At 38.3% G+C, this 23,715-nt stretch overlaps 1 protein-coding gene across 1 annotated transcript in view; it reads right to left on the bottom strand.

Moving 5' to 3' along the window:
- Positions 1-5,221: 5,221 nt before the first annotated feature.
- INO80D (INO80 complex subunit D) overlaps positions 5,222-23,715 on the bottom strand; it is a 58,611-nt gene continuing 40,117 nt past the window's right edge. Inside the window, exons 6-11 of the mRNA XM_054585767.1 lie at positions 21,874-22,098; positions 19,378-19,487; positions 17,513-17,646; positions 10,621-10,838; positions 9,803-9,960; positions 5,222-8,309 (exon numbers count right to left, since the gene is read on the bottom strand). Coding sequence (XP_054441742.1) covers positions 7,144-8,309; positions 9,803-9,960; positions 10,621-10,838; positions 17,513-17,646; positions 19,378-19,487; positions 21,874-22,098 — 2,011 coding nt within the window. The 3' untranslated portion in view covers positions 5,222-7,143. The remainder of the gene's footprint in view (positions 8,310-9,802; positions 9,961-10,620; positions 10,839-17,512; positions 17,647-19,377; positions 19,488-21,873; positions 22,099-23,715) is intronic.

Genomic DNA, 23,715 nt, shown 5'->3' with positions numbered 1-23,715 from the left:
GACTGGAGCATTTAATAACAGCTCTAGTTTTAATTCTTTTAGACCACCAGATACTTCAGTAATTAATGAATGTAAAGCAAAATGGCAAACCTCAAAATACAGGAATGTTTAATTCCATATGAATCAAGTCAAGGGTAGCATATTTTTTCCTATAGCCAAAATATGGGGGGAGGAGGGCACTCTTAACTTCATAAATAATAACACAACTGAGCAATATTTTTTCCATTTTTGGGAATAACTGAAATCATGTTTTGAAATATGCAGGGTAAAATGATCCCACCAACTCTTTAAACAAGGCAGCCCTTTCAAAACCTGGTATTCTTTACCAAAGGCCTATAATTTTCTTCGCTTCACCAACAAAAGATAATCAACAATATTTTCTAACTCAGAATATGAAGAAATCAATGCTAAAAAAAAAAAATAAAAAGGATAAGGTTCAACTGATATCTGGTCCCATCTCCCCAATAGATAAACAGAGTTCTATCTTATTTTTATGCTCAAAAGCAAGAGGCTGGTCTTAGAGCCTGCTGTTTCTCATGTTGTTTTAAAAACATAGCATGATATAAGTTAATCAAAATGCTAGAATAAAATGCACATGATATCAGAGCTAGCCTTTTAACATAAGATAACATGAAAAATTTGGTGTGTCTATACAACAGAGACGTGGAAAAAGTAACTCCAATACCCTCAACTAAATAAGTCATATTTCTACAATACATTCTGTTACTTTTCTCTATTTTTCTCTAAAGCACACATTCATCTCTCACACACGTGCACCCAATGTATATTTTTGCATGTGTGTAAAAACACAGACATATACATGCACACAAGTAATTTAATTCTATTTTTAAGTCACAGTGGGAATTCCTTAGTGAGGAGGGATAAAAAGATTCCTGAATAAGACACTGAGAACATCTAGATTTATTATTTCTCTATTTTACTTCCCAACTTACAGGATCAACTGTAAATAAAGAATAAATCCATAGGAAATAAAAGAGGTGTTAAAAACTTAGTTTACAAATTCCAGCTACAGTAGTTGGGAATTTTACGTGATCTACATATTTCTATTTACCCTGTAACTAAGCTTCTAGCCATCTTAAGTGTAAACCACAGATCATTTACTAAAGAAACATGACTCTCAACGGTTCTATGAGCAGTAATAAATGGTCTAAAGGTGTTCTATATTTTGAGGCCCCAGGATATCCTTTTATTTTATATCTGCAAGGTAGCAAAGGATAGCTATACACCTTGACACGGCGGAGATCCAGTGTAAAAAGGTGCTTCACTAGTTTGTTTTGTCAAAAAAAAAAAAAAGCTCATATATAATTTTTTAGCTATTAAACACATAGGCAACATAACTCATTACACTCAATACAGCTTTAGTATAAAACTTATAATTTATGAGGTGATGTTAATAGCATAAATTAATATACCTTTTCTCTTAAAATCTACAATAAGTTTTCTGAAAGCTCATTGGGGAAGGAGATTTTTAAATAAAAGTTTTAAAGCTGTGCATGATGGGAAAGGATTCTGAATGCTGAAGCTGAGATGAGAGGCTGAAGGAGAAAGGAAAAAGATCCTATGCAAGACACTGTGGGCTATGAAACCAAATGTTCTCTCTTTCTTGCGCTCTCTTCAATGATGAGTCACCTTTAGTTTCTTGAAAACTATTTTCTTATTTTAAAATCTGCCCTAATTTCCACAAGGAATCCCTGAGACATACTCAACACTATACAGTGAAAAGAATGATCACTGTGAGAGGGACTGATTCAGCCCTTCCAAGCAGATGAAGACTGTGCCCCCACTAATCTGCTGGCACCCACTGGGCCTGAGTGAGGCAGGTGGAATCACTTCAGGGCAAATCAGTCCATTCCCCAAGCGAAAGCAACAGTGTGGCCTTTAGCTGCACTGGAGCCTACTGCACTGCATGTTGAAATTTTTTCCAAGGGGAACTTTGGGTGCATACAGAGCTTGCTTCAGTGGTCCCCAGCTTAACAGAACAAACAGAACAGGAAACAAGTGAGAGAAGAGGATCTGTTACTCTTGGGCCAGGACCGGTACAGACCCCCGGGGGTGAGGGGCACTCTTCGGGACCGGGGCGGGCTGCGCAAGCAGGCGGGAGGGAAATGGAAGGAAGCCTGGCCTGCCCTGCCCTGCAGAGCTAAGAGTTACAGGTTTTCTTATTAGATTGCTTTGCAGACTACTTTACATCCCCCATAACTCTGCCATTGAAAGGAACCCAAAATTCCCAAGATTCAGGAACCTAAGGTAAAGAAAGTCATAGCAAATCTGCGCTCTCTCTGAGGCCACATTTCCTTTTATTAGCTCTGTATCACAGTGCAGAGAGAGGAAAGTTAACAATAGAGCTGAAGTGAAACGAGAATTTTTGCTATTTGGAAATAAGGCTCTCTAAATTTGACCCACAATTTTTGCATTAATGATACATAATTATTCATTTATGTTTTGTTTTCTTTCTTAACTCACTGGTCAAGGGAAATGAATATGTTCTTTACTGGTATTTTATTACAAATCTTTTGAAAGATAGCATTTAAAATCTTACTTTCATCTACTAAACATGGATTTTGGATCTCTCCAGAACATACTGGAAATCTTATGAAGTTCAAGATACTAAGAAGTCACTAAATTGTTTTACCTTTCTATAGAATGCCAGTGAAGATTCAATTATTTTCAATGTACTGAGAGATGGAAAAAAAAAAAATCTATGTTCTATCATATGTATATTCCCATCCCTCACCCCCACCCCCAAGAAATATAGGTCTTGTCAGGAAAAAATTTCTGGAGTGATGTAAATGTTGGTGATGAAAGAGGTACAAATGAAGATTGTTTGATAGGACTACCATTTTCTTTCTAGAAATATTTTAAATTGCCTCAATAAAATAGAGGTCTGTTGACCATTTAGACCACTAAACATTATTCTATGTATACCAGGTTAAAAATAGAATTTAATTGAATGCTAAGAGAAGGCTAAAAAGAAAAGGATGAAGAAAATGGAAACACCTAAAAAATTTTTTAATGAATTTTCAATCTATTAAATGATTAGTTTAGTGTTATTAATCGGCTCATCTTTTTACAATACCAATCCGCAACAACCTTTTGAATTAACTTGGAGAAAAGGCGGCTGCCTCACACAAACATCGCTGATGCAGCCTACCAACCACCACCAGCATCTCCACGCCCCAAACTCACGAGAGGGACGACAGGGATACTTGGAGAGCAAGGATCTGGGGACTGGCCACATGGGGCTCCCTACATATGCGCAAACTCCAGCGCCAACTGATAAAAACTGAATGGGACAGGTCAACAGAAATAGAAATTCTTACACCCAAGAAAATTGTATTGATAGGGTATATCGCAGACACCGTTTCTTTCCGAATCAAAGAACTGTCTTTGCTCCTCTGGGTTGCGATCATGTATTGAGAACGATGAAGAAAAGCTTTAGTGTTAGTCACAGAAAATGATGATTCCTAACTTGCAGTTGAGAGATTGGGCTTATTTAAGAAATAATTCTTATAAATAATTATTTGGCAAAGATAAAGTATTAGCTTTCTTTAGCCTGAAGCCACTCAAGACATTAATAAGAAAAAAATACTTCCAACTTTATCTCCAAGCCTAGTATTTGCTTCTCATTAAATTACCTTTTCATGGAGGGACGCTAGACACACCACGCTGCCTGCCAACATGAAATTGCTCAGGAAGGAATTTATAAAGCAGTCGTATCTCACATGGTAGGTTACCAGAGAATATGATCCTCCACCGTGTAAGCTACGTGATGATAATTAGAAAATTTTTTCATTGCATAGTCTGTTACTTGGTGGGTAAAGTGTAATTGCTATTAACTATTGTGAATTGTTTACTAACTACATAACCTACCCAGATGTGCAAATTGCTAAGCCATTTTTAACAGAGGAAAAAACAATGTCTTAAGTACTTTAATTAAAATAATATTAACAATTAGATAAAGGAGAGAAAACACATCTTGTCTTCGGAGGCTATAGATCAGAGCCGATGAATATCATACATTAGAATGGAATTGAGATTTTCAGAACACAGAATGTATCCATTAACTGCAGCAACTCTGTAAATTAAATCACATTAACAATCTAACTGGCCTTTATAAATGGTCCCAAAAAAACTGGAGAAAGGGTGAACCTTCTTTGCCACTTCTTCTCATGAGTTTAATACTAGAATAAAAGCTAGCTTCCACCTAATTAGGACCTTATATAAAATTTGTTTGATTCCAGTATTGCCTTATTATAGCGTAAGTGCTATTTTAAAAGACACTAATTTTCATATTTCTGGAGTAAAAGACACTTCATTCCTTTCTCTACATATTAATAGCACACCTATTACTAATAGACTAGAACTGCTCCATTAGCTACAAGACAAACATAACGTCTATCTGGGTTCACAGGTGGTGTTCTCTCTTCCGAAAAAGGGCTCAAGAAACAGCAAGCGCAAAGCAAATCACAAGCTTGGCTATTTGTTTGGAAGTCAATGAAATGAGAGGGGAAACAAAGTATATAAACTAATTCCTCAAGCCTACACTGGTACTGTCTATGGGATGCCCTTTCTTCGGCTTTTATCATGGGCATCTTAACAAAAATGAATTTACTCAAAGTTTTTGGTGTGAAGCTATAACTGGCAACATTCCTGATCATTTCTTGCCTCCTTACTAGAAAGCAGAAAAGGGCTTTTAAATGCACATAAAACAGAAAATTGCAAACAATAAAATGTGCAACTTACTGCAAACTCAGTTTTGATAACTGAAGAATTTTAAGCAGCTACCACGAGGGACAAATAGCCAGAAAAGTTCAAAATGACTACCGTGACTTTCCCTTTGCTGTCAAAAAAAGGCTGATAAGAAAGTCAAGCGCTGCTCTGCTACAATCTCTAATTAGTACACAATGGAGACTAAATCATATTGCTGGGAGTGGAGTTATTATAATGGGGTGTGAAAAGGGTTTAGCAAACTGACACTTTTGAGCAGAAGTAACTACTCAATCATTCCATTACAGTACGTTAAAATAAAAAAGCTTACTAACATAGGTTCACAGGTGAGAAATACTCAGTTGACCTGTTCTCACCATTCAGAATAGAAATTTATGGTGATACCAAATATAATTTTGCTTTGTGACATAATTTATAATTTAGAAATTTCTCAATCTGCAAAAAAGGCAAAGCTATTAAAAATAAATCTTCCAATCAATTATCATGATTTTAAAAAAAACTAAATATATTACAAACATATTTTTGGCCCACAAAAAGAAACTTCAATAAATACAAAATAGGGCATATAATGGTTTCATACAGTCATGTGACCCTTCCCCTCCATAATCTCAGTCACGTAATGTCTGCACAATGCCTGCTGATCACCATCATTCCTTTAAAAAGCAGAGAAAGAAAAGCTTTCAAAAGAAGGGATTGGTTAAAAGTAGCATGGCATAAAGAGAATACATATGGGAAGTAGGAAAATACATCCAAATCTTTACTTATTGAAAAGTAATTAAGATCAAATATTCCCTGACAAATGAAACATTATATCACATCATTAATAGATATGTTCTCTCTACCTCATCTTTTAAAATATATATGTAAATTAGACTAGACTCAGGTATTTATACCCAATGGTTATCTCAGGGGACAGTGAAACGTCTCAGCGAAAGCAGAAGACAGATGCCTTTAAAATCTAGTTCCGCCCTTCTGGGGGAGGGGAGAGGGCCGGGGAGAAGGCAGGTAAAAAGAAAACTCACATATTCATATTCATTTCGTAGTCACCAATTTACTAAACTACCCAGTATGATTTTTAAGCCTAAAATCTTGGTACTTTAAGACAACTTCCCAAAACTTAAAACTTAAGCACTTAAATTATTTTAAAAGTACCAAAGGATGGGTAAAATTTATGTCTTATTTCCATAATCTGTTTTGAAAAAAAGCTTTAAATGTGTATCCTTCAGATAGTACATATCACTTCACAACTGGTACATTGATTCTACAAGTGTCTTCAACATTTTACAAATCTTACCAAAGAAGCACTACTGTAAACATGAAAAATTCAAAAGCAAAAGACGGATCAAAGAGTTCACAGATGCCATCTTTCCAAATCTATCTGACCTATCCTGCTTTTCACATAGAAATATTTTCTTTAATTACATCTTGCAAATGTATTCCAAGACAGAGGGATTAGGAACAAATGCATGTCTAAAAAGGCAATGCAACCAGCAGACCTCAGTATCTCAGCAACCCCGCAGTCACTCCAGGCAAGCTTTTCACGACATCCCCACAGCACTGACGTGAATTTACCTTCTTTGTGTTCCTGGCTAGCTCAGCAGAAAAGGGTTGTGCTATTCATGTGATCAGACCACCACCCTCGCTATTCAGGAAACATAGTTAACTCAGTGGGAAAGAATGACCAACTTTATTAGGGTTGTGAGATGTGGGAAAGAAGTAAGAGCCTTATATACTTATGGGCGGGGGTGGGGAGAAAAGAAAAAACAATGGGACAGCTGCTTCCTGCCCTGCACAAAAACACACGTGTGGGCGCACACATACACGTAGGCAGTCAAAAGACTAATTTTTTCTTTTTAATTAAACATGATCACAATTAGGAATGGAATCCTGGCTTCACGTGGTATTTAGCAGTTGGTGCTAAGTCAGAGCCTTGATCTGCCTCTACACACCATTGGCTACGTCTTACACACAGGGACTCGATGAATTGGATCGTCCTATCTGGAACCACCTATGTAAAGACCTGGTAATAAAATGGAAAGCATTGATCTGAATTCTAGGAAATAGTAAAGGGCACTGGTAATCTGAGGTATCTTCCACTTCTAGGACTTGCTGCTGAAAGTCAATTCTATGCAGTCACTGTGCTGAGCCACTAAGGAAACCATGGGGGAGAGTGAACCTGCCAGGAGGGAATGAGCACCAGTGCACGGAGCACATGTGAACACTGAAGCAAGGTCCACTGCCGGGCGACTTGTTTAACTGGAAAAGGGACTTCCCCTCGAGCCCCCATCTGTTATTTTTAAAATCTTCTTTAGGAAAAGGGGAAGGGGGCAATAAGGAGGAAACAAAGATAGAAAACACCAGGTTCCCCACCTGCCTGCAAACACACAGACACGCTCAGTTGGGGGAGGTAAAGGGAGAGGATGCATTATTGGTACTTGTAGCTGTGGCACCTGTTACTGTGAAGCCTGTAGGAGGGGCTATAGAACTGTGGCTGGGCTGCAGGTCCTTGGGAATGCCACTGTGAGAACTCAGCTGGTGGCCGAAGGCTGCGCTGAACTGAGGGAGTTGCTGCTTGGGAGAGGTGGAGGCCATTAGTTCAGCAGAAGGCCCCATGCCACTGAAGCTGGTCTGCGGCAGCCCCGGAAGAACACTGGAGCTGCTGGGGGTCACGGTGGCGAAGGCAGGCTGTGTGGTCTCTGAGTTCGAAGTGGTGGGTGGCGTGGATAGGGAAGTGGAAAGAAGATGTCCATCTGCGTCGAGAAGGTTGCTAAATGGAGAGGGATCTCCAAGGTTGACAGGGAGATTGCCCCAATGAGTTCTGGGGTTGACGACTCCTCCAAGTGGCACCTCAAGTTGGGGTGGGAGCAAGTGCTGTGCCATGATGGGCATCTCTGCTGAAAAGGTAGCTGCCATATTATCACCAGAGTAAGATGTTGTGTGGGGAGAGGTGATATGGTCACTATAGGGAGACGGCACGTGCTCACTATCATAATGGCTTCCATGGGGCGAGGAGTGTGAATGATCACTGCTGTATTGCTGTCGTGAGGTGATTAGGTCATCTGCCTTGCTCAGCAGCTGGGCAGGATGTGGCCTCTGGGAGGCATGGCTGCCATCATGAAGTCCATGAAACTGTCCTGGGAAGGCTCTCTCCCCAAGTGCACTCTGGCTGATCAGAGTGGCAGAAGTAAGGCCGACGTTGGCTGGGGCAGAGAACTGCCCCTGGATCTGCCCTGCCAGGGGTGTAGGTGGGTTAGACAAGGTAGCAGAACGGAGCAGGTTCTCATCCAGCTCTAGACTAGAAAAATTATCATGGACCATGCGCCCGTTCAACAGCTCCCCTAGGTCCGTGTTTACTTCTCGGCTCAAGGACTGAATTCCTGAAGCTCCAGTACCTGTGGAGAACACCCCCATTCCTCTATCTGACAACTCCTGGACTGGCACACCATCTGACTGGGTAAGTACCCCAATGGTACTCAGGCACTCGAGAGAAGTTACAGCCTGCAAGGCCCGTTCAAGTTCCTCGGCCTCTTCGGTCGTTGGGAGGAGGTCTCCGTTCTTTCCTGAGTAAACAAAAGCCACCAAGAATCAGCAGAGCTTTTACATGTCCCGTACTATGAAAACCACACATCTGAATTACCCCCAGCAACATTCTCTGAAAGGGAGGCCCTGTTGAGAAGAGAAATTTGCAAGGATTGGGTTGGAAGGAAACAGTGAAACATTAACCTGCAGGACAGGTCCGAAATGTCAAGTTGTCCCGGGGCTTATATCACACCTTCAGTTTATTTATAAATAAACTCTCTTGTCAAAGTGTTAGGAAGGAGACTTGGCTTTGAGTGGTGAACACAAAATACAACATACACATGAGATGTATTATAGAACTGTGCACCTAAAACCTAAACAATTTTATTAACCAATGTCACCCCAATAAATCTGAGTTTTAAAAGTGTTCAATTCTTGGGGATTCGAAGTACTACCAATTTAAAACTCACGGTGATTATGTGAATATACATGTTTTTACCTCAAGTTGTATTAAAGCCATTAAAATAAAAACTATCCCTATCAATTTGGATTTGAGACAAAGGCTGCGTAGGGGTAGTCCACAGAGTTCTCCTGCCCTCAGACTCTTCCAGCTGGAGGGGCAGCTGTGGAGACTAGGATACAAAAGTTCACGCGTGCATTTTAGCACAAAACCGAGGCACTCAGTTCGTTTCATAGGTGGTCTTTTATAATGCTTCTGCACTGCCTTCTAATACTTCCCTCTCATTCTTCATTTTTCTCACATTTCTAACTAGTTTTTGTAAAATGGAAGCCCATTGGCCCACACTGACTTCCAATATTTAAAAAAATCTATTGAAACTCGATTAATCACCACAAAAATATCCAGGTTTTAACAGTGAAAAGAACACTCTGAGGGTATAAAGGATTTCCTATCAAAGCACCAGAGAACTGGTGGGACTGAGCACACTGTTTTGGAAAAGTACACCTTAACTGAAGCACAGGGCAGGGGATTAAAATCAGGACAAGTTCTAAAAAGCTTCAACAAGCTCAAGTGTGAAATGTCTTTGCTTTGCTCAAAAATAGACTCAAGTAAAATGACTCATTTTAAAAGAATGAAGTTATGAACCTAGCTATCAAATAGCACAATCCTTACCTTCTGAAAAGGGTAAATTAGCCTATGAAACATCATATTTTTAATCTACAGTAAAATACATTATATGTGAGGAGGGATATTTCAAACACATCTCAAAACTCTATTTTGCGCCCTGACTGGCGTGGCTCAGTGGGTTGGGTATTGTCCCTCAAAGCGAACGGTTGCCACTTCAATTCCCAGCCAGAGCACATGCCTGGGTTGTGGGCCAGGTCCACAGTTCCCGGCGTTTGAGAGGCAACTGACTGGCAACTGATTGATGTGTCTCTTGCACATCTATGTTTCTCTCCCTCTTTTCTCCCTCCTTTCCCCTCTCTAAAAATAAATAAAATCTTATCAACCCTATTTTCCTTTTTAAGAACTCATTTTAAAATCCAGTTTCCTGAATAACAATATTGACCATACCTTCAAAAAAATCAAAATCCTGTAAGTCGTCAGGTAGCCGTGGCAGGACGTCTGAGAAGTCCTCCTGGTTCAATTCCAAGTCGTGTGGAATGTCAGTGATCTCATTGGCAATGTCATCCGGCAACTCATCAGCACTCAGCTCTGGCGTGGACGAGCTCCTGGGGAAGATGACATGGTTGGCCCCACCACTCCCTTTTACCTTCACGCCAGCGTCACCGAGACAAGTTCCTCAAACAAGAAAATGGGAAATCCTAACTCGAAATGTCTCCTTTCCTACTTTAAGAGAAGGAAATTTGAAAGCAAAAAGACCTCACCATACGCAACCATGTATTTCTACACTCTTTACCCAGGTATTGACACAACCATTTTTAACTTCAAATCAGTATAATGAATTAAGTTTGGTGTATCAAGTGTGTCTTAAATACTTTAAACAGAAAAAACTAAAATGTATAGCTGAAACAGAAGCCTCATTCATCTGGGCAAAAATGCACACCCCTGCCAAAACTAATAATACATCCGATTTCTGATGGAATACTTCCACTGGGACTTATATGATATTTCTGTAAAATAGAAAAATCTGAGAATAGACAATTAAATTTTCAATTCCAACATCTGCTCTCTGTTTTAATCAAAAGCTTTATTTCTGATCTAACACAGATATTTGGTAAAAATTGTCCTGAAAACTAAAGAGTTTAGGCTGGTATACAAAATGGTGTATTTGTAGCCTGGTTCCAACACCAGGACAGTAAATGAGACCAGATGTCCCGAGGACAACCAGGACGTGTAAAGGGGATGCAAACTCGGGCGCTGTCACTGACCGGATCTGGGAGGGCTCCACTGGCAGTGAGACGCTGGTGGGCATGCTGAGGTTCCCTTGGGGGACTGCGGGGGGGATGGGTTTTTGGGGTCGACGAGGTCCACGCCTTCGCTTCTTCTTGTGTTTTTTGGTAAGTGCAGGAGGCTTGGTTTTTTTCCTGGGCTTCCTCTGCTGCTGGTGCTGAACTTTACGGGAGCTATCTCCTCTCAAGAAATTATCCTATGAAATGAATAAATGGGTATTTTTGAACTGAGGTTACCCGGGAAAAACCTAACAGCTACCTAAAAAAATACTTACGGCTTTTAATATTTTATATAATGCCTAAAACATACTGAATACCTAAAACTATGTATAACAATAAATAAATGAATAGAAACTCATTTTTTATTTAATTCAAATCCATTCAATATATATCGTTTATCCTACATTTAAAGACAATGTGATGGGAGCTGCAGTTTGGGTAAACTTACTCTCCCTTGGGAAAACATAAATACAAGTATAATTAAATATGGTAAAAAGAAAATTGTGCAGTACTGATATAAACACCTTCTTTGGGTACACAAAAGAAAACAATGATTATTAGTTTTGCTGGATTAAAGGATAAGTAAAATTTTACATCGTTGAGATCAAGGGAAAGCTCATTCTAGGCTAAAGAAAATGGCATCAACCAGACAAAAAGAACAGCAAATAAATGATGTTTGACTAGTACCTGGGGTATAACTGAGCATGAAATATAAATGTAAGCTATAAAGAAGTTTGGTACCAGATCATGTATGACTTTGAATACCCCATTTAAGATTTTAAACTTATAGTCACTGGAGAATGGTTTTTGATGAGAGGAATAGAATGACTTGACAAAGGTTTAAAAGGGTTAATGCCATGGTAAGCAATGTGAAGGGATAGCTAGGTGAATGGAGGCAACAGTTCCAATCAGCAGGCTATTTCTATAGTCAATACAGGATAAATAGCTAAAGACAGAATGAGTAGAATGGAAACGCAAGGGCTTGACAAGGCAGAATTCTCATGATTTGGCAGGTTCTTGGATGCGGTGAGGATGGTGGGAAAATAAAACTCTAAAATGTCTCTAGGGTGACTGTTAGATAATGATACCATTAGCTGGGATAGAGAACACAGCAGAATAAACAGATTTAGAAAAAAAGTTGGAGAATCCGACTTGGCTCACACACATGTTGAGGTATGAGATGTCTCAGAGGCAGGAGAAAGCTGTGTCTGGTGCAGAGAAAGAGAAATGGATATATAGACCTGGAAATCATGACAGTAAAAGTCCTTAAAGTACCTGACATCGGCCAGGGAGACCAGGTAAAGAGAGCAAACAATGAGGATGCAGCTTTATAAAACTGCTGCAATTAACCTCTGGTCAAAATGGAGGGTAGGTAGACACACTTCGCCTCCTCATGCAACCACAAAAAGGAATTACAACTAAATCTCAAAATGAGTAACACCCAGAACTGTCAAAAAATAGAACGGTATGGAAGCCCAATAACCAAGGATTTAAAGAAGCCACATTCATCCAGACGTGTAGGAGGGGCGGAGATGTGGAAACGGCAGAGAGGTGAGGAAGCGGTGCGGTGCAGGGTCAGTGGCGGTGGAAGATCCGGCACAAGCAGTCCTACACTCACAAGTGGTGGAAAAGATCGCTAGGGATACAGTGGGAGCCAGCATCCCAGCCTCAGGCCAGACTGCACAGCCCAGGGTCCCAGCGCCAGGAAGATAAATCTGGCTGTAAAAACCAGTAGAAGTTGGGGTAGGAAGAAAGTGCCGGATTTTCAGCAAACTCCATTAGACTTAAAGTAAGGTCTTCAAACACATGCACACCCACCCACTCTGGGATTCAGCACCAGGGCAACAGCTGAAAGGGTGCCAGTCACATATGGGGAGTGGGTGAGTGGAAATGGGGTGAGTGCCAGGCAAACCCCCGGAAGCCAAGGCAGCCAGGCAGCGGCACTGTCCCCTCTCGAAGCCCTCCCCAAATACAAAGGCACAAAGCGCTCCACCCTGGTGATTACCTAAGGCTCCACCCCACACAACTTACAGGTTCTTTTTACAGGGAGTCAAAGCAGCTCTACTGAATACACAGAAACAAACACAAGGAGGCTGCCAAATTGAGGAGACAAAGAAATATAGCCCAAATGAATGAAGAGAACAAAACTCCATAAAAAGAACTGAACAAAATGGAGATAGTCAACCTATCATATGCAGAGTTCAAAACACTGGTGATCAGGATGCTCAAAGAACTCATTGAGTACGGCAACAATATAAAGGAAGAAATGAAAGTTACAGTAATTGAAATAAATAAAAATCTACTGGGAACCAACAGTGAAGGGAGGGAAGCTGGGGTTGAAATAAATGATTTGGAACATAAGGAAAAAATAAACATTCAACCAGAACAGAAAGAAGAAACAAGAATTAAAAAAAAAAAAAAACAAAAAACAAGGTCAGTGTAAGACTCTGGGATATCACCAAACATCCAAATCATGGGGATGCCAGAAGGAAAAGAGGGAAGCAAGAAATTGAAAACTTATTTGAAAAAATAATGAAAGAAGAGTCCCAAACAAGCTGGACCATACCGAGACACATAATTGAAATGCCAAAGGTTAAAGACAAAGAGAGAATCTTAAAAGCAGCAAGAGAAAAGCAGAGAGCCCAGGCTGGTGTGGCTCAGTGGATTGGGCACCAGCCTGCGAACTGGAGGGTGGCCAGTTTGATTCCCAGCCTAGGGCACACACCTGAGTTGCGGGCCAGGTCCCCAATGGGGGGTGTGCGAGAAGCAACCACACATTAATGTTTCTCTCCCTCTCTTTCTCCCTCCTTTCCCTTCTCTAGAAATAAATAAATAAAATCTTAAGGAAGAAAAAAAAAAAAGCAGAGAGTTCCCTACAAAGGAGTTCCCATAACAAGGCTATCAGCTGATTTCTCAAAAGAAACTTTGCAGGCAAGAAGGGACTGACAAGAAGTATTCAAAGTGATGAAAAGCAAGGACGTACAACCAAGATTACTCTATCCAGCAAAGCTATAATTTAGAATGGAAAGGCAGATAAAGTGCTTCTCAGACAACGTAAAGCTAAAGGAGTTCATCATCACCAAGCCATCATTACATGAAATGTTAATGGGTTTTATTTAAGAAAAAAGATAAAAACTATGAATATTATAAAGGCAACACACTGACAACTATCAACAATTAAATCTAAAAAACAAACTAAGCAAACAGGCAGGGCAGGAACAGAATCATAGACAAGGAGATCATCTGGAGGGTTATCAACTGGGAGGGGGAAGGGAGACAAAGGGGGAAAAGGTGCAGGGATTAAAAAGCATAATTGGTAGGTACAAAATAGACAGGGGGTGTTAAGAATAGTATAGGAAATGGAGAAGCCAAAGAACTTATATTCATGAGCCATGGACATGAACTAAGTGGCAGAATGCTGAATGGAAGGTGGGTACCGGGCAATGGGGGTGGGCCAAGGAGGAGTAATTTGGACAATTGCAATAACATAATCAGTAAAATATACTTAAAAAAAAAAACTGCTGCAATTGAGTAGGCAAAGAAAGAAGAACCAGAAACTCACAAGTGAATACCATATTTCATCAATTTCAAGATGCGAATTTTAATATTTCTGCAATTGGGGAGCATTTTACAATAATACCGTCTTACAACTGCTGTCAGCCAGGTGATGGTCATTACAGCTGGCACTGCGCGCGCGCACACACACACACACACACTCACTCACTCTCAAAGCGGTCACAGCTCTTTGTGCTGTCACTGTGTGAATGAACGTATGTGCACTGTTGGTTTTACACATAGAGGAAAAACTGTTGTGTACGCAGAAAAATAAAAAGAGTAGCAGGGTATAAAATTGTTATTAGTGAGGCAAACATTCATTATTGAAGAAATGACCACAATTCCATTTTTTTTTTCTCAAAGCAAAAATCTAATGAGAAAAGAAAATAACCACAGAGGAGACAAAGCTGTGTTACAGTTGATGTAAGTAGGAAATACTGCATTTCACAGGTCAAGTAATTCAGCTGAAAACAGGAATGACACAGAAGGTAAAATCAAGTCTAACTAAGTTTAAAGAAGGTATTTCAGTAAGTATAAAACAAAAATATTAAGTGGTAACAAATGTTCTGTGTAGCCCAAGAGTTGTATGAAAGAAGAGAACGTATAAATCAAGAGTTGATAAACTCTTGGTGGTATATAAATCAAGAGTTGTTTTAATTATACAATTGACGTCACCTTTGATTTGATGAATTCAGTAATAACATAATTTAATACATAAAAAGAGAGTAGACAATAGCATTTAAAGACTAATAACTATTACTAGCATCAAATAAATTCAAAATAAAAATAAAATTAAAGCATAAATTCAGGAAATCTAAGAGAAGTTTAATCCCAGCCAAATAACTGAAGTAAAACACAATTAGAAGCTTAAGTCAAAATACACAAATTCATAGAACAACAAAAAAAGAAGCTGTTTCCCAGCCTCTGTGATTCTTTTTGGCACAAAACTTGAGGTCTTCTTTCATTGTCCGTTATTTAATTCAAACAGTGACTGAGCAACTACCAGTACACACCAGGGTGGCAGACATCTGTTCTAAGCTTTCCCTCTAGTACCAGTGTGGATCTTAGATAGGAAGAAGCCTACCTCTAAGTTACCTAGTATCACCTGGTTCTAGTTCTAGGCTTGGGTCTTATTCTGCCAAGCGAATGCCTCATAGCCCAGCAACATTTCTGGTCCTGTGCCAGGAACTCCAAAGAGAGCTGCCCATGGCCGCGGCCCTGCCTCGCTCTTGGTTGTCCCTCACTTAGCTCCCCTGAGGAGTGAGAGCTCCTATATCCTAGAGGCTTTCTAATGCTGACTGTTCATTTACCTACACTATTACAAACACTATTCACACCCAGCCTTTTCACTACCTCATTCTACTTACATGCCAGGACAATGATGCACTAACTTACCACTTGTTGTATGGTCTCCTACAACATGTTCTATCTGCCAGTTTAGACTTCCTGCAGCATAAGACTCCTCTACTGGTGGTGTCCTACCCAGCGACCAAGTCTAGTTTTGTCTGAAGCTCAAACTCCCCCAGCTATGTGCCAAACCATTCATTTATTCAACAACTACTAAATGAGCATCTTTGTTCTAAGTACTGGGGATAAAGCAGTGCCTTTGTGATGTTTACATTCTAGTAGAAAGATACAGACAATAAACAAACAAATATAATGTTAGACAGATATTTTTTAACGTTAGGAAAAAACAGAGTATTTGAATAAAACATGACAAGATAAGAGGGGAGGTGAATGCCTTCTCTGATGAAGTGACATTTGATCAAAAACCTGAATGAAATGAAAAAATGATGCATGTATAAATCTGGGAGAACATTCTAGGAAAGGAAGAAACATGTGCAAAGCCCCTGGGGTGGGGACATACTTAGAGTGTTTAAGAAACAGAAGGCAGTGTTGCTGCAACTCAGGAAGTGAGGAGAGGGTGTTAGATGAAGCTAGAGAGGTTGAAAGGGCCAGTGGCTCATAAAGCATAGTAGGAATTTTGGATATGATTCTCAATGTGACGAAAAGCCATTGGAAAGTTTTGATCACGGGACTAAAGTGATCAGGTATATATTCTGCTCTAAAGGCTACATTATATATAATTCCATTTATAAGACCTTCTGGAAAATGTAAAATTATAGGAACAGAAATAGATTGGTGGAGATAGAGAAAAGGTTTGACTACAAAGGGGTAGAACGAGAATTTTGAGGGACAATGGAACTGTTCTATTTCTCAATTATGGAGGTGGTTATATGACTGTATGCATTGTCAAAACTCACAGAACTGTACATCAAAAAGAGTGAATTTTAATGTATGTAAATTCAAAGAAAGTGGAATACACACAACCCTGTGTGGCTGCTATGTGAACAGTATACCTGGATGTGGGGTGGGGGTGGGCAAGGCAAGAAGAAGGGAGACCAATCAGGAGGCTATTACAACAATCCAGGCAAAGATGACGGTAGCTAAGGTTACGATGGCAGCAATAAAGTTGATAAAGTGTGTTTGGATTCAAGACGTAGTTTGAAAATAGAGTCAAGAGTTTTGCAGTTCTGCAACCTAGTGTAAGTCACAGTGGGCGACTGATAACAGTGTGCAAGAAGTCTTACTTGCTCAGCTTTTTAGTACATACACCTTGCACAATACCTTGCAAATACCGGAAGAACTCATTTAGCGTCTGGTGGATGAAAATAATAAAAATGCATTTATTTTAAATGATTACATAACTCAGTTCACTAATTCAGACTTGTCTCTCCACTAAATTATTCTGAATTAATCAGAGATTATGATACTAACATTAGCAAAAGCAATGATTAAATTCAGCAGAATTACAGAAAGATTTGGCTTTCGGCCAAAATTTTATGAAATATCCAAGACATTCACAAAACTGTATATAAAACAACAAAAATCTAGAGAAATAAGGCAAAAAGGAGTTTGGGAAATCTGCTATGATTAAGAAAATATAACAAGGAGAAGAGAGGTATAGAATAGGGTACAGAGGTATAGAATAGCTATGATTAAGAGAATGTAACAAGGAGAAGAGAGGTATAGAAGAGAGGATAGATAATAAAATAACCATATTTAAGTAACTATTAAAAGTGTTTTTGTTGTTTATAAATGAGGGTATGAAATTGATTCAGTGGGTCATGACCAACATTTTACTTTCAGTAAGATAGAACAAACTAGAAAATATCAGGTCCTAAAAGCATTGTTTCATAAAACTTGTTTTAGTGATTTATATAAATACATAGTTTGCACTAAGTCATAAAGTAATTCTGACTGTGGACAGCTATCAAACGTTTGAAAACCGCCGCTGCAGAAAATCTGAACTTACCATTTTTTTGGCATGTTCTTCACACAGAGGTGTCTGGTGCGTGATGTCAAAAACAGGCACAGAGCACTGCTGTCCATCTGCAAACTTGGCCGTGCAACTTGAGAAGAGCTGCTGAGAGCGGTTCAAGAGGATATCTGGGGGTTTTTTTAAGTTAAGAATATAACACACTGAAACTCTTAATTCTTCGATTTTTATATATGTAAAGTTTTCTTCTTTCCTTACTTGTGTTTAATAAGCATAAATTTTATTATATATAAAAGCTAAAGAACCAATCCAACTACTGCTAAGAGAAACTGATGATAGTTTTATCATCATTTTTTATTAGAGGATATATCTGAAGGAGTCTATTTTGTTACTGTGCACCTAAACACAGGACTCCTTTAAGGTCATTCTGATTTCTGTTATTTGTAGAATCAGGGTCATTTCCTTCTTAATACACTGACTCTTACAAGTTCCAATATAATGGTTTAAAAAAAAAAAAGAAACTTTCTTTTAAGGAAAACTTCTGTATATGATATTCATCATGAAAAAACGCCAGCCCTGGTGGGTGTGGCTCGGTTGGCTGAAGCATCGTTCTGTGCGCTGCGAGGTAGAGGCTTAGATTCCCAGCCAAGGCACACACCTGGGTTGCGAGCTGGGACCCGGTGGGGGCGCGTGTAGGACTGGCAACCCATTAATGTTTCTCTCTCACATCAATGTTTTTCTCTTTCTTATTCTCTCCCCTCCTCTCCCCGCTTTCCTCTCGGTCTAAAATCAGTAAATGTATCCTTGGGCAAGGATTTTTTTAAAAAAAAGAATAAAAACACCTGAAACTAACATAAAATAGTATTTAAATTGTAACTGAAAAAACATAAAGATTACAACATAATTAGTTGGCAAGAAAAGAATAAAAATATAAAGACAGAATTCTAAAAAAACTAATTGACCCAAATTTGGATTTTTCATTACACATTTCCAACACCAAACCCAAACTTAAAAAAAATCATTTTAAATCAAAATTATACTATTAAAATTAGAACATCAGCTTTACATCATTGACATTTCAAGCATCCATATTTTTAGCCATCAACTACATTTCTCCAAAATTCACTTTATATCTATTAAGGAAGTTATCTTCCAGTTTTTCCTTTTATGTTTTCATAGTTAAGATTCTTCATAAAGCCTTTATGGCATAGAAAATGCTGCTAAAAAAGTTGTGAAAATATAACTCCAATACAATAAAAAGGAAGGCAAAAGTCAAACAGATAGCACAGTGACTGTTACTATGTAAATGTTTTAAATGTTACTCAATTTTAAATGTTTAATAAAAGTGAGAGCAGTACGACTTCAGCTACAGCCTGAAGCCCTTAATATAAGTTTTCCTCAAGTATTGTATTTTCTGTCTGAAGATAACTTCTTTCGTAGTCAGTGATGTTTATCTTTTATTCACTTCACATCAGTGCTGTACTCAAGACAAATAGCAAATTATTCCCACAGCAAAAGGCACACTGTAAAACTGCATAACTTTCTTAGAAAACGAAAAACAATTACTGAATAATATGACTTGATTTTTCCATCAATTACTATTATAGTTTCTTCTTACAAACTATCTAGAACCACTGCAGGGACTGAAATTCTGTTAACAAAATTGAATTAAATGACAGCTCTGGAAGAGCCTGCTAGTGGCTGTCAATTTTGCTTATAGTGAGGTGATTCTTGAATAAAGAACCGCAATGACATAAGCAAAAAAAAATTATTCAGAGGGCATTATGGAAATTAGAAGTTATATAAAAATTAAAGTCATTCACTTAAGCTTAAGAATGAAATACATAGCCCTGAATGAGTCAAGACTTTTGAATGCACACTCAATGTAGTTAACAGGATACGTTGGAAACAATGCCTGGTGAATGGAAGGGCTTTGTTAGTGCACGGTTCACCCTTCACTGTTCCACTGCATGCTGCTGGTTCCACCTCCCTCAACTTGGTCCGGCTTATGCTAAGAAAAGAAAAAAACAAAACAAAACAAAAATAATTTTAAAAAAAATGCTTAAAGAATGCAGGGGAATTTTTCAACACTCAGTAACTACAATGTAACGCCAACATGTTACCTCTCTATGTTCATTAAATAAAATGTAAATACGGACTACAATGACCAGTTCAACGGTTTCCCCAAACTGCTTTCAAAAAATAATTATAATCAGTTTCAACTATGCCTTTTTTAAAAAATTAAGGTGATAATTTGATTCCTTTTACATCACAAAGAGACAAAGAAAAGTGATGAAGAACAGGAGACTAGCTGTGTGACCTTGGCAAGTTACTTAGCATTGCTTAAGTCTCAACTTCCTCACCTGTACAGTAAAGATAAGAGATAAGAAAAGAGAACACATTTTAAAGACTTAAATACAGAGCACAGGTAATAGGGGGACCTATCGTAGTCAAGGGAATCCAAGAATATTTCTCTGAGGAAGGTAAGTCTCTGAATAAGAAAACTAAGACTTAAAGAATGTTCTAGGACACTGCTTCCCCAATAGAGGATTGGGAGCCCTATGAGTAAGGGAAGTTAGGGAAAAAATGGTAGACACAGTTATTATGCAGGTGTATCAGATACACATACATAGTTTCAAATAGCTCTATATAAGCCAAAAGGCGGAAAATTCTTAAAGGCACAGTATCTTTTTGAGATAAGCAATTGAAAAATAAGTTACTTTTTTACAGCAAATATAATAACAACCAAAATACACAAAACAAAATGAAATTACAAAAAAAAGGTATGTAAGAAATACAATCAATAGCTACAAAGCAAAGGCTATATTTTAGTTTCCTGCTTGTTTTAAAACAAGAAACTGTTTTCCCCACAAGAAATTCATGATCTCTACAGAAAAATGAAAATTTATAGATAAATTTTCTTAACTTTAATAACCCAACTATCTACAGATAGCCATTTCTAATATTTAGATGTATAAACTCCTAAAATGTTACAAACTATATATTCGAGCTTATCCAAAAATAAGTAAAAAGTGTGAAATAATAAACTCAATAAAGAACTAATTTTCTAAATATTGAAAATTATTTCCGTAGTTATATAAGTTGTTTTAGAAATTTTTAATGCAGTTATACTAGTACTTTCAAAAGGTACATAACCTAAGTAATTACAATTTAAGTTTTCACCACCTAGATAAACTTCTAAAATGGTAACATACCATAATTTCTTCATTGAAAATTCAGATAATGCTGCATTTCCAATAAATGGATTTTTCATTCAATAAAGTATTATGTAAACATTATAAATCATGTTTTCGAAAAAACCTTTAAGAACACAGGGGAATGCTTATAATATATTTTTAAGGGAAAAAAAAGCTGGACACATGACTTAAAACATTAAAGATCAAATTTTGCTTAAACAAATATAAAAAAGAAGTGTAAGACTGACATATTATGAAACTATTAAAATTCAGTGTTAAATGGAAAAAAGCAGAAAACAAAAAATACTGCATGATTTCAACTTTGCTTTTTCATGCACACTGCAGATTTCACACACATATATACACACAAAGAAAAAGACTAGAAGGAAATAGATCAAAATAAAATGTTCATAATATTCTCTCTGATTTGTGAATGGTGATATTATTTAGAGATTTTCCCCCTTCTTTTTTCTGTATTTTTCAAATTTTTCATAATAAGCCAAGTATCTGCACTGTAAACAGAGGGATTCCCTCCAAAGAAATCCAGTGTTATAAAATATTTTGAACTGATAATATGGGGGATAATGTAGATATTAGCAGAAAATGCATTTCATCCCTGGCTGATGTGACTCAATAGATTGTGTCAGCCTGTGAACCAAAGGGTTGCAGGTTCGATTCCCAGTCAGAGCACATGCTGGGGTTGCGGGCCCGATCCCCCAGTAGGGGGCATGTGAGAGGCAACCACACAATGATGTTTTTCTCCCTCTCTCCCTCCTTTACCCTCTCTAAAAATAAATAAATAAAATCTTTTTAAAAAATTTTCAAGAACGCTTTAATTAAAAAAATGTAAAATGCTGCTTCTGTAGTTAAAAAACCATAAATAGTACTTTTAAATAACACAAAATTTCTAGGCATTATATATATTTTAAAGACAAATAACATTCTCAAATTCTTCATTGAATAAATTTTAATCAAACTTTACTAAAATTATAGTAATGCTTTAATTTTAATGTCGACTCATGGCAGTATTATTTTGCCATCCATGTAGAACTTTATCTGAGCAACAAAATCAAAATACAATGTATAAATATTTCAGACTTAAATGCCCACCACCCATTGTGCCTCAAGTACCCTCTCAAAAAGTACAGAAAACAGATGAGACAGGTTCCTTAGAAACAGGTGGCTGCGTACGGCTCTGACCTGGTTCGACTGCACGCAGCTCTCTGCAGCTCTTGTAGTAACTGACCAGTACACTCTGGTTCTCTACTGGCCGCCTGCAGCAAGGCCTTCCTAAACGTGTGCCGGCATTTCTTTTGACGGGATTCTGCCCGCTCCAGGCGGCAGAGGTGCTTATATTTCTGCTGAAAGTAAGTGCAAAGTTGGGTCACCCTGGAGCTCCTACTCTCCGTATCATCATCATCCGACCTGGAAGGTGCAAAGAGAGAAGTGAAAAACTGATCACTTGTTAGGCTACTTTTTGAAAGGGGAAACAGGGGGAGGAAGGTGGCTGGACGCAGAGGGTTAAAACTTGTGGCATGTGAGCACATACTCAACAAAATTAGAGGAACAGCATTCCAGTAGTGCTGAAAACAAGTACAATATTTCAACAATAAGGCAGGCAGTGGAGGCAACCCAATGCTTTAAGAAGCCTCACCTTCTTAGCATATCATAATTAAACAACGTATCAATGTCTTCTAAGTTTTAAGTAATTAGGAATTCTTGGGAAGAATGTATATTTTTTACATTTACTTACTAAAAAGTCTGAGTAAATGACATGGAATTTATGAGGAAACACTGAATATAATTTCATAAAAGATAGGCCATACGAGAAACATAGCAGTAAATTCTAACACTGCATTATCAAAGAGTTGCCATTTTATACGTACTGGTTTTTAACTACGTTTTTCTTGCTAAACACAAAACATTTTGATGGTATGGATCATAATCATTCTATGTTATTTTTTTAAGTACAGGAGATATCCTAAACAACACTTCATTCACCATGGTTTCTTCCGTCATCACGCTAATGCCAGCTGATTGGCGGGCCTACTGGAGTGCCGTGATGAAAGGGGTGCAGAGGGCACACGGGCGCTCAGCAGGAAACAGTGTGGGCGCTGGTTAGCAAGTCTACTGCCAGTGAGGTTAGAAAGGTCGCTTCTGTATTCTCGTACTCTTTACTGTTAAGAATAATGCACACTAGACTTGACAACCAACCGTGTTATTGTACCTTCTTTCTCTTTTATTGTCACATAAATAGCACCCATGTGACACTATAAATATTATCTTACTAATCTTCTGTAAATCATGGCTTCATTTCTCTTAAGTGGCACCCCTCCTTTTTCCTTCAGAGTAGTTGATTAACAGGCTGTCTGTCAACCTCTGTTTAGTATATGTCCTAAGAAACATGTTCTCAGTATACATTCTCTGCAGATACACTAACTGAAAGATTTTACTTCAGTATTTTCATATATGCAACATTCAACAGTCACTGTCCGTCTATTATGCTAAATACTATAGAGGAGAAACAAAATATTTCAAGGAGTTTGCAATGTAAATTAGACAAGATAACTGCATCCCAAAAGTTAAACAATTCAAGAAGACAGACTCAGTAACTGAAACAGTGGGGCAGTCAGACCCATGATTCAAACATCTGACCTCAGCTTCAAAAAGTCTGGGAGCTCCTTAAAATTTCAGATTCCCAAGACCCACCTCAGAGCTAAGCCAGAGTCCCTACGGGATGGGGCCCAGGTCCTTCACTCTGAATTATTCCCCCGTGTCCCACAGCAGGTCTTTATTTGGTAGCTCTAGTAGAGCCGTAAGTGTTATAAAAACCTTAAATGCAAATAGAAAATACTAAGTACCACAGGAGAGGCACAGATAAAGTGCTATCAAAGTTCATTAGAAAGACTGCTGGATGAAAGAACTAAGTGTAAAGAAAGGGCAGAATTTGAAGAAAAGACACAAAGGGCACCTCACAATGATAAAACAACATAAGCCGAGATACCAAGATGGCCAAGATGGGGGACGGCAAGTACTAAGCGG

This window comes from Pteronotus mesoamericanus, unplaced genomic scaffold (genome assembly GCF_021234165.1).
Source record: "Pteronotus mesoamericanus isolate MK-2021 breed Mesoamerican mustached bat unplaced genomic scaffold, CSHL_Meso_final contig_90, whole genome shotgun sequence".
Classification (NCBI taxonomy): domain Eukaryota; kingdom Metazoa; phylum Chordata; class Mammalia; order Chiroptera; family Mormoopidae; genus Pteronotus; species Pteronotus mesoamericanus.
This window is presented reverse-complemented; position numbering and strand designations above follow the sequence as displayed.